General features: G+C 40.9%; 2 protein-coding genes across 2 annotated transcripts; both read left to right on the forward strand.

The window, feature by feature from the left end:
- The first annotated feature begins 2,047 nt into the window (after window positions 1–2,047).
- Window positions 2,048–3,464, forward strand: LOC113710415 (uncharacterized). Its single transcript, XM_027233412.2, has one exon. The coding sequence runs from the start codon at window positions 2,339–2,341 to the stop codon at window positions 3,293–3,295; it is 957 nt and encodes a 318-aa protein (XP_027089213.1). The 5' UTR covers window positions 2,048–2,338; the 3' UTR covers window positions 3,296–3,464.
- Window positions 3,465–11,082: 7,618 nt separating this feature from the next.
- Window positions 11,083–11,688, forward strand: LOC113709790 (uncharacterized). Its single transcript, XM_027232647.2, has one exon. It carries the CDS (start codon window positions 11,083–11,085, stop codon window positions 11,686–11,688), a length of 606 nt encoding a protein of 201 aa, XP_027088448.1.
- The last annotated feature ends 269 nt before the right edge of the window (window positions 11,689–11,957 follow it).

Consider the following 11,957-nt stretch of genomic DNA (forward strand, 5'->3'; position numbering starts at 1 on the left):
ACACACACATCCAGAAAACACACATAGCCAAATGAAACAGATGTAGACAAAAAATGGAAGATAATGCTCTAGAAGTCGAACCTGAAACTGTTTTTATTTTCTACTATTCCAACTTCTAATGCAATTTTCAGGCAATCCTAATTTTTTTTTTTTTGCAATAAACTTTCTTAATTATATCCACAAGTTCACAAATTAACACCATGTAAATCTAAATATGAGCATTCTTTTTACTTCATACAAGGGAAAGACTCCGAAAGAAATTAGAAGGTGAAAAAAATAAGATGCCATTGGTATAAGGGCTTAAGAATTCATCAATTCTCACTAGACTAACTTTAGTCGTTGACTGCATAATCATCATCATCGTATACATAATGCCATTCGAACAAGCGTCAGGAAGAGTTATTACTTATTAGAGACGACCCTCCCTATAATTTATAGTCATGATTTAGTCATAAATATAATAAATTCAAACATTGATTTACTCTCTTCTGGGTTTTTCTGTGTGTGCGTTTTTTGGGTTTTTATTTTTGTGAAATTTGAGATTTTGTAAATCTAGAATCTAATTTCTTAGATTTGAAATATCTTCATTATTGTCCGATCTAAATTTCTTTTTAGGTTTGAACAAGTTTTAATCAGATTTGATTGTCAGCAGACATGCATTGATGTATTAGGTTACAAGGATTCATCCGAATGAAAGATATACAGGAGTATCAATGTTATTTTTATTTGAATTATTATTTTGCTAGATTTGTTATATCTATTGATTTCAGATTTATATGTATCTGTATCGTATTTGTTGGGTGTATTTTTTGCCATTAATGTGTATTTATTTGAATCAAACGATCTATTCTATTAAAAAAAAAAAATCACGTCACGTAATTCTGACACAACTGACGTTTATAAATGTCAACAGCATTTACGCACTTCTATTATACAATTGTACAAATTAGGTATGACGGATTATAACCTAAGTATTGAGAACCTTATCCATCATTCGGAAATGTTAGCAGGCCTCCCAATTTCACTCGCACAATGGAAAAAGCGACGTACGGTTTGGTCCATTGTATGATGTCGATCCCAGCATTTGCCACTTGGTCAACATTTACTGCTTATACAATTTGCCCGACCCAATTTCAGACCAGGCTTCCTCGGGTCTTAATCGCCTCCAAGCCCATTAACACCTTTATGCTCAACCCCCTTGTATTTATGCCCTTATCTCACTTCGTGCCTCCAATTTTGTTGGTCATGACTTCTCACCCCTTTTTAAAACCTTCATAAAAGAAGTATTCAGTTGTTTTTCCTTTTGTTTCGCTCTATTTTTTCCCGCTTGTCTTTCCTTTATTTTTAAATATAAATTATTTCACTAGTGACATCTTAATTATATTTTGTTTTCATTTATAATAATGATTTATAAAATAAATGAATTTTCAACCATTCTCTGCAAAAGAATATGAAGATAATTGTAATACTTTGATCGTAAAAATCGATAGCTAATTACCTATCATAACCCAAAAAGGTTATTTATTAGATTGTTTATATTTTTAAGGGATATTCAATTGACTATCTAATGTTTGTAGTTTGTATAAAGATACCCTACTATAGCTCATTATTAGTGAATAATTTATGATAAAAATTTGCACCAAAATTGACAATGAATTAAAGTAAATAAAGGATCATTCAAGGTAATATAATGTTTTAAAATTATTGGCTTGAAAAAATGAAATGGCAAGAAAATTAAAGGAATAGGGTAAAGGTAGACATAGTGTACTAATTGTATCAGAAAAATCAGTATGAACCCATTTTGAATAAGAGGTGATATTTGCACTTCTCAGTTAGCCATTATTTATTGAGTGAAAATGTGAATGTCAATCCCCTTCTAAATCGTTCTGATAAACAAAATTGAGTGTGCCAACTAAGATAAGCATATGAATATAGAGGAATTAAGTGTAATTTATCCAAAAATGATGCACTTCTTCAATGAACGAGGGGAACAATTTACTTGCCAACAATTAAAAACACGCAAAGGAATTGACTGTTTGCAAGTGGCGGTGAACCAAATTCCCATCAAGAAGCAAACTAGCGGAGTAGCTCATATCTGATACCACCAATTTTTTTTTTTTTTTTTTTTTTTCAGCTCATTCTTGTTTCTTCCTTTCTTCTTCATCTCCTTTACTTTCCTCCTACCCAATTTCCAGATCCCAGGATTACTTAACCCCACATAGAAACTCAAGAAAAACCCAGTAATTTTCCAGACAAATTCATATATTTGTTCTGAAAACTCAAGAATCCATCCATCCGTCCATCCATTTATCTATCCAGTCAACATCAGAAAACAGCTATGGATCTGTCTCTGGAAGAACTCCAATTCTTGACCATACCAGACATCCTAAAAGAATCAGTTTCAATACCAAAACAATCTCCCAAAACCTTTTACCTCATCACGCTTTCCTTAATCTTCCCACTTTCCTTTGCCATTTTAGCCCACTCCCTCTTCACTCACCCCATACTTTCTCAGCTTCAAGCTGACCCTGCTGGTTCTCACACTTCCCAATGGACAAAGCTCCTGACTTTTCAGTTCTGTTACCTCATCTTCCTCTTTGCCTTCTCCCTTCTTTCCACGGCTGCTGTAGTCTTCACTGTTGCCTCGCTTTACACTTCCAAGCCTGTGTCTTTCTCCTCCACAATGGCAGCCATCCCTTCTGTTTTTAAGAGGCTTTTCGTTACTTTCATGTGGGTTACACTCACTATGGTGATTTATAACGTGATTTTTATCGGGTTTCTTGTGCTTCTGATTATAGCTGTGGATACCGAAAATGTGCCTTTGTTTTTGTTTTCGATGGTGGTTGTTTTTGTACTGTTTTTGGTGGTTCATGTTTATATAAGCGCATTGTGGCATTTGGCTAGTGTGGTGTCTGTTCTTGAGCCTGTTTATGGATTTGCGGCTATGAAAAAGAGCTATGAGCTGCTCAAGGGCAGAACCCGGATTGCTTTTGGGCTTGTTTTTGGGTATTTGGCAATTTGTGGGGTGATCAATGCCCTTTTTGGTTCAATTGTGGTTCATGGTGGGGACTCTTATGGTGTGCTGCCAAGAATTTTGGTTGGTGGATTCTTGGTTGGGGTGTTAGTGATTGTCAATCTTGTGGGGTTGTTGGTGCAAAGCGTGTTTTACTATGTTTGTAAGAGCTATCATCATCAGGGAATTGATAAGAGTGCTCTTTATGACCATCTTGGTGGATATCTTGGGGAGTATGTGCCTCTCAAAAGCAGCATTCAGATGGAGAACTTGGATGCTTAGCTTGAACTCCTACTGGCAAGAGAGGTTATTAAATCCCTGTGTTGTTTCGGATTCTCTGTAAGGAAACCAAATGATATCTGTAAAGACAAAAAATTTCAAAGGGGTGTGTGTGTTTTGTGACAATTGTATTTCATTGTTGCAGTAATAAACCTAGCTAGTTGTTATTTTATGTACGTTGCATTTGCCTCCATATGCTTTGCTCTATCTTGGTATATGCTGCGCATGTTTTTCACATGTTTAGGTTTGATAGTTCAAGCTGTATTATAAGTAGGAGTTATGATTTTCTGTTTCCTTGAGTCACCCTATGAATTGTTCATATATTGCAGAGAAAAATCAGTCCATGTGGAAACCAGTGAAAGGAATAATGCATGTTTAATTCTCTTAGTCTAGTAATTTGGACTTGGATACCTGCAAACCGCTCCAAATGTTTAGAGTTTGGCTACCCATGCTACTGGTCTCATCATGTATTGATCATTGTCGTGCAAAATGGCTGTAGGGAATATTTGTTAATTGGAAATCATTGTTGGTACAACCTTGAGATTAAGTTGATGCAATGTAAATTTTCCTCTTCTTGTTGAATGAAATTTTTGTATGGTAAAAACAAAATCTCAAGATGACTATGCAAGGTTTTTCAGCTATCCTGCTTGTTATAACTGAAGAATGTTGTTTCTAGTGCTTATGGGGTATAAACACCTAAGTAAGCTGACTCCCTCACACTCAAGAATGGAAAAGGAACTAATGAACAAACAATTGTTATTCAAATTCTGGCACTTGTTCGATGCATATTCTGTTGCATCTATGGTGTATCTGCTTTCTTTATTATATCTGGCACATCTGGTACCTTTGTGGAGAATAACATACTTTAGCATAAATGTAATAACCCAGATAAACCACACACTAAATGGACAAGTAAATTGGTAATTAAAGTAAGATCTCAAATTATCTCTGCAGTTATTTATCTTAAAGATTTGTGAAGGTAGTAGAAAATGGCTATTGAACTTAACTGGTTCCAAGTTGAATTTTTTTCCTCCTACAAACACCCCCCCCCCCCCCCCCCCAAAAAAAAAGCCATATGAACAATGTCTTATACACCTCTTTATGTCATGGACCTTTCACAGCCATGCATTTATACTCGGTTTTATACTTGACTGGTATTTACTTAGAAACTGAGTTCCAAATCTATTCCATACATGGTACCTGGCCAATTTCCAGTCTAGGAATAAGACCATTCTCTAGCTTGCATGTTCTTGGTTTAGAAAATGATATAATAGTGGGACATGCTATTATGACTTGGTAGACTGCTCATTTTTCTCTAAATACTGGATATGGGAGGCAGGTAGTATGTGTCACTACAGGATGACCAGGTTGTGGATGCGTCTTTGGTATATCTAGAAGATCAAAGATATGTCAACTTTTCAAGTTTCAACTGGTTCTTGAAAGCAAAGACAAAAGGCATGGGGAAGAAATCTAAATCGAGCCAGATAAAATCTTGAGCATGCCAGAGAAATCAGTAGCATGAGATCTATGCACCAGAGTACAAACCAAAGCAAAGAGCTCTTTATTGGATATCCAATACTCTGTCAAGGAAACTTGCATAGAGTAAAAAATTAGTTGGGTAACTATAATTAACCAAAATATTACACTTCGGTAGTGATCAGGTGAAGCTTGTGTGTGTTCCCTCAAAAGCTATGTATCTCCTTTCCATCAACGACAACCTAAAGAAAGGCATATATTGCATAATAAAGGCTTCCCCTTTTGCCTTTTCCTCAATATTCCCCTTTACATGTTCTCCTGAAAGATAGCTGTTGCTTTGAACTCTGACATTCATGGAGATTCTATGTTGATTATGTACAACCTTGACAAAGAGATGTTAGAAAGTGTCTTCAAGGATAATAGCATTGGTAATTACAAGGTTGGGAGAAGATAATTTTGTCAAGTGCTTGGGTGATACTGGTGGTATAATGAACTTATTGTTGAATGCTCACTTTTCAGGTTAAAGTTAAAGGTCCTAGAGATAGCATCCTGGACTTTAAGATGGATCCAAAAGGATATATTTGGGAGTTAGCTAGCAGTCTTAGGAGAATTCCCATGGTTGGGCTCGCAAAAGTTCTAGACTCTTGAAATACAAAACCCCTTGTGCCTATAGGTCCTTAAAGGAAGGAAAGTTTGACTTCATATCTTAGTGATGATTAACTTACAGCAGGGTGCTCTATGAAAATACGAGACCACTAATTACTTTTGCAGGAAGAGGGGCAACTGGTATTTTATTATGGTGGATATATTAGGATGACATTTGGTTGCTTTACTTTACCAAAACGGTTATCAGTAAAATGACTTAAAAGTATGTGTGGCTGCAACTTGAAAGTCTTTATTTTGCCACAGGAAATGCATCTTAAGTGTGTACACTTCCAGAAGACCTTCTTCCTGTGGAAAAAAAGTGTTTTGCCTAGATGCACTTCTATCAGTTACAGACTTGATGACAGAGTACAAAATTTGAATTTTGCACATGTATCTAATACCAACTGAGCACTTGGCTGCAACTTAATAGTAACCTCATGTAACTGCTTTACATGTAAGATGCATTTTGGATGGAAAAGTATATGGAATACTATGAAGGTTTCACATTGACAGGTACAATTTATTGGAACTATTTGTCTCCTTGCTGAAATTGTGCTCATGATCATAGGGATGATTGATCATGCATGTCTACATATAGGGACACACTAGTCATGGACCTCAGAAGAAGTTTATGTTGGGCATGAACTTGTATACCAGGTTTATGTCTGGTACTATACTACAGAGTAAAACTTTTGCAAATATGTGCATGCAGTCAAAATACCATATTTTATCCATGTGTACTGGCACGCAAGCTTGAGTGCAGGGAGATGTATCAGAACCTGTTGTAGTCGTCCTTTAAGTATACCACTTCTTGCTGTACCTCTTGCAGGGAGATGTGTACTGGCTTCTTGCTTCTTGTTTAAGTGTACCACTTTTAACTACGTTGAAACTGTATCAAACAAGAAATCCCTTCTCTACTACACAGAAGTATCAAACTAGACTCTTTCCCTGGAAACTAAATACATGCAGTTAAATAGCCTAGTTCAGACGTATTAATCCAAGTCATATTTAGTACTACGCATGCCCTGGTTCTATGTTTATAGCATTAGGAATTTTGGTCCCTGATCAATTTGAAGAGTGCAGATCTATGACTTGTTTTCAGTGATGTATTTGTTTCATATTAGTTAATGTTATCTTTCTTTTTGTTTTTTAGCTGAAAGGATTTCCCCAAATTTTCTAGCTACTTGTCATTGAGGCACATGACATATAAATCCAACTTCTAGTAAATACAAGTCTATGGTATGCCACTATTTTCAGGCAACTTAAGCACACTGTGGTTTCTTCGAGACATCTTAGTTCTTTTCCCTTTAACTTCATAGCCAAATGCTTCTTGTGTTTTCTTTTCATGAAAATAGCACCATTTAACTTATAGTTCATCTGCCCTCGGGATTCTTGCTGTTCTGCTTTTTTATGTTTTTTTGGAACTCCATTTTTCCTTTATTATTGTTCATAAACCTTTTCTAGGGAAGTATGGTAGTGTGCTCTTTGTAAGGGGCTTTACGATGATGAATAATCTTAGTGGTCTATATGCTCTTTCCCATGTGTTTGAGCTATTAGCCCATTACGCTATCTGTCAAAGCGACATTTAGTTGTGCAAGGTGCTGTTAATAGTTTTGCTACGAACTTTTCTTACATCCATAAGACAACTCAAAAGCATGTCTCATTGAAACTAGAGAAGTTAACTGAAGATCATTGATGAATGCAACTCTATTCACGGTCTTGGTCCAGTTTGCTAGTGTGCTTTGTTATTAGGAATTGTTGATATCAACATAGAGCAGGTATGGACAATTGCCTGGCAAGTTACTTTTGTATTTTTATGACTATCACTTCTGTATAACAACTTTTACAGCCTGATCGTTACTCATGAATCAGGGGTCTCTACACGCGCAGCAGAAAGGAAAAAGTTTTCTCTATTTAACTAGTAACTGCACTTGTATTACGCAGTCTGTTGCTTAAGAACTTTTCACAAGTGACTCGTGATGCTTCCTTTTGTGTGATGGGTTTCTGTTTTCATGCTGCTGTTCACAACATCATGTATAATTTAGCCAGTTTGTTTCTTAATACTCTGGAGAACTGCTCACCTCAGAGATACGATATCTTATTGGCTAAATCGGAATAGCTTGATATATTCCAATTTGTCTGGCAGGATTTTGTGCATTATTCCGCTCTTTTATATTCTTGAAATTAGTTGTTTCTTTTTACTGACAATTCAATGAAAAACTTATTACTTGTGCTCTCATGTGATGATTTGTACCTAGTTTTTCTTCTGCAACATTGCCATGTGGACATATTCGGCCTGATGAACATGTGTGTTGTAAGACATTAATATTGTTCTATCTAGTCACTTGTGCGCATCAGAAGAATATTCTTGATCATGATTTGTAGTTGAACAATCCTGTTTCCTTTGGTTCTTTCTGATTGCATGCAAAGTTACGTGGTTTTCTTGGAGATGTTATTCTACTGCTTGTCTTTGTATTTCATGAATAAACTACTGCAGGATGCAATTTCTTGTTTGAGATGCTGCTCCATTCTAATTCATATTACCAGAACAGTTACTTCCATTCTCCTTATTTCTGATCTATGCTACCCTGGACCTGGGCTCTGGGAGTCCTGACCACACAGCTACTCTAGTACAAAATGAAGAGCTCCAAGAAAAGCAGCTTCATTTGTTTCCTATCTCAGGAATTTGCCAAAAATAAACCAAACCTGATGGTTTACGCCTTTCTGAAGATTGATTAGTTGAAACTTCATAAAAAGATAGTCCCACTCTCCACAGAAATCAGGCCTCAGGAAGGGTCCAGTCACAAATTAACTTATTAGAGAACAAATTAGACTTATAATTAAAAAGCAAAACCAGTTATCCAATTTGCTGTCCATTGAAGGCGATGCATCTTTTGTTACCTAGTTAAAGGTCTGAATGTTGATGATGTACTGGTTAATCTTGAATAAACTATACTATACATAAGGGGAAAGCATTGGGTTTGGTATAAACTGTTTTTTTGGTCACTTTTGAGATTTTCAACTTTATCCTCACAATCACGAAATTATGCATTTATCATTTGGTTACATGTTGCCCACATTATCAATCAATGGCATCGCAACTAATTCTCGCTCATAACGACTTACAAACATTGTAATTGCCAAGTTAATTAAAATTTTATTCAAAAACCTTTTAATAGATCAAAGTTTTTTTTTTTTTTTTTTTGTTTACGAAAGTTTTATACTAAATTCTTCCGTATAAAAAGTGATTGTTCCTAAATTACGAATAATGTCTCTAAAAGATGGGTGCTGAACTAACCAAACGATGTTAGGTATATCCTTTAGCGTTTCATGCCAAGGCTTGCAATCTGGTTGAGACCCTATAGAACTCTCCTCTTAATTTTGTCAAGCAAGTTGTGTTGGACTTGGACGATTTCCACTGAGTTTCATAATAAAAATTTTCCTCTTTGTGTCAATCAAAAACACGAGAGAGGTATTATTCCAAAGCAAAATCAATTTTTTGTTTTGTACAGAATCTCCCAATCTACCTAGTTACAGCTCCACATGGGCTTCAATCATTGCCTTTTGTTGTCCATTAAATTGGCTTTGGACTCCCAAAAGAGTAAACCACAAAAAGCTTACAAAAAAAAATCAACCACACTCTTTTTGAAGCATACCAATTCTCTGTAAAAGAAACTCGACTCGTCTCGATTAAAATTAGTTATGGACCATAAAACAATTAAGCAAGTATCTTTCAAAATGATTAAAAAATTCTCTACGAATATATATGTAACAAACATTCTATTAATGGTCAACATCTTATCGAGGGATACATCAGAGGAGTTTGCTTTTCTCGGATGATTGTAACTAACTTTGTTTAATTTAATGCACTTTGTAGAGGCCCCGTCCTGGGTTTAAACACGTGGCAGCCCAAGAAGGTCAGAGCTGGCCTGGGCCCCAGGCCCCTGACAACCGTTCTGGGGCACATCACCACTAGGGCTCCGAGAGGCTCTGGAAAACAATCCCGCAGAGGGCGGGGAGAATCCCCTTCAGCGCGGGATTGAGGTTATCCCGGGCAGGTCCCGAAACATACGGAGGTCGGACTCACAAGCAGGTATAAATGGTACCGCACACCAACTGTACAAGGTACGCTCACTATTGGCAAAACACTCCCAGCAGTTTTACCCCCAGTGAATCCCCCCCACCGGAAGACTAATTTGACCGTCGGAGTGCCCTCGGCGACCACCTCGGGGCTCCCCAATTGGTCACCCTAGAGACTACTTCTTGTTTGTTTTGCAGGGTTGGGATACGTTCTCATCATCAGCACGCCGAGCTCATCAGGTCAGCTCGGCTCAGGGAAACTTAACGCTTCTTCAGTTGGCGCCGTCTGTGGGAACGAAAGGTAAGTGCAGTTGTGTTGATGGCAAGAACTCGTTCTAAGCGAACCATGGAAACCACCGATCCCAAGGCTGGCGAGGGGTCCCAGCGAAAGGAGACCGAGGCGGCTCGGGGCGCCGGAGGCTCAGCCCTCTCAGGAGAGCGGAGACAGCAGATCCTTCAGTTCGTGACGGAGAACCTACCCATGTTGGAAGATATGATCCGGCAGGCGAAGGAGGGAGGCGAAGCCGGGGGCGCGCAGACCTCCAAGGTGAAGGGGAAGGAGAAGGAATCACCTCCCGACCCCTCGGAGGATGAGTCACGGGACCAGCCCCCCAGAAGGAAACGGCCGGGGACTCCCCCTCGCCCACGAGCCTCGATGGTCGGGGATAGCGAGAGGTACTCCCGCGACCGGTCTGCGGGGAATAGACCGAGAAACCCCTCACCGCGGAAGCCTGCGCGGGGCGAGCTTGAGCGCTCCCCCGACCGCTCTGTCAAAAGCTGACCGCGCGACCTTCCCCAGTGGAAGCCTGTTTGAGACGAACTCAAGCAGATCTTGCGGCCACGGTTGTACAAGGACAACTACACCACCTCGCCCTTTACCCGGGAGATAGACGACTGCCCACTGCCCCGGAAGTTCAAAATCCCGAACATTGAGCTATATGACACTTCCACCGACCCGGAAGACCACCTCTCGGTCTTCCTGACGCACATGCGTCTGCAAACAGCAGCGGATGAAATCCGCTGCAAGACCTTTCCCAAGTTTCTGAAGGGGAAGGTTGGGCTCTGGTTCCAGGGTCTGGCACCGGGGTCCATCTGGAGTTTCCCTGAGCTAGCCAGACAGTTCGCCGCCCAGTTTGTCTCCTCGAAAACTTACTCGAAAAACGCGGCTCACCTAATGGCCATCAGGCAGAAGCCGGACGAGTTCCTGAGGAATTCATGACCCGCTTCAACACGGAGAGCTTGCAGATCAGGGACAAGAATGAAAAGGTGGTCATGCCCGCCTTCATGAACGGGCTCCAGGCGGAGGAGCTCTTCTACAAACTCGCCGAGAAGCCTCCTGGAGACCTGGAGGAGCTCTTGACCAGGGCTCACGCGGCCGCTAATGCAGAGGAGGCTGCCCGCTTGAAGAGAGAGTCAGATCGGGAGCTCGGAAACCGGAGGGGACGGGGAAACCCCCCCGAGAACAAGGATGGCCCGACCAAAAAGAACGTCTTTGACCGACTTTCGAAAGAGAAAGCCCCCGCTCCGCCGCCACTCCCGGAGAAAGGCTACACCCCCTGACTCGGCCTAGGGCCCAGATCCTGGCCGTCATGGAGGTAGAGGGTCTAGGGGAACAGCCACCCAAGATGGGGACCCCCAGGAACAAAAAGAACCAAGACCGATACTGTGCCTTCCACCGTGATGTTGGGCATGATACGGAGGGGTGCTGGGCCCTGCAAAAGGAGATCGAAGATCTGATCCAGCGCGGCTTCCTGGGGCGATTCGTGCGGCAAGTTCGACCAGACCAGGAGTCAGGACGCACCTACCGCGGAGACAGGGGCGAGGGCCAGCGTCGCGACCGCCCTGAGCGGCGTGACGTTCCTCGGGGCAACTCCCCCGACCAGGACACCCAGAACTTAGCAGGGGTGATAAACACCATCGCTGGGGGCCCCACAGGGGGGGACAACCATGCAGCTCGGAAGAACAGGCGGCCTCCCCCCGAGGGGGATGATTCCCTGAAGCGCTTGCGCATGGATGAGGAGATCACCTTCGGACCAAGGAATGCGATTCCCCTGGCGTCTGGAAACCACGAGACCATCGTGATAGACGTCGTGACAAATAACTATCGGGTGAAGAAAATGTACGTCGATCAGGGGAGCGCAGTGGACATCCTGTTTTACCGGGTGTTCAAGAAACTCGGTTTGGAGGACGGATAGCTAACCCTAGTTCGGACACCCCTGATGGGCTTCATTGGACCGCCTATCAGCCCGGAGGTGATGATCACCCTAATGGTCACGGTAGGACAGGTGCCCAAATGCCGGGCCATCCCTGTCAACTTCGTGGTGGTCAAGCAACCATCCCCGTACAATGTATTCTTGGGTCGGCCCGCCTTGAACGCCCTCCGGGTTATTCCCTCTTCGTTCCATCTCAGCGTCAAATTTCCCACCCCGGGAGGGATAGCCGAGATGCATGGAGATCCAGAAGT

Source organism: Coffea arabica, chromosome 9e (genome assembly GCF_036785885.1).
Source record: "Coffea arabica cultivar ET-39 chromosome 9e, Coffea Arabica ET-39 HiFi, whole genome shotgun sequence".
NCBI lineage: Eukaryota > Viridiplantae > Streptophyta > Magnoliopsida > Gentianales > Rubiaceae > Coffea > Coffea arabica.

Coding starts and splice junctions, on each gene's coding strand:
- LOC113710415 (XM_027233412.2), top strand. CDS start 2,339: ATGGATCTGTCTCTGGAAGAACTCCAATTCTTGACCATACCAGACATC.
- LOC113709790 (XM_027232647.2), top strand. CDS start 11,083: ATGGAGGTAGAGGGTCTAGGGGAACAGCCACCCAAGATGGGGACCCCC.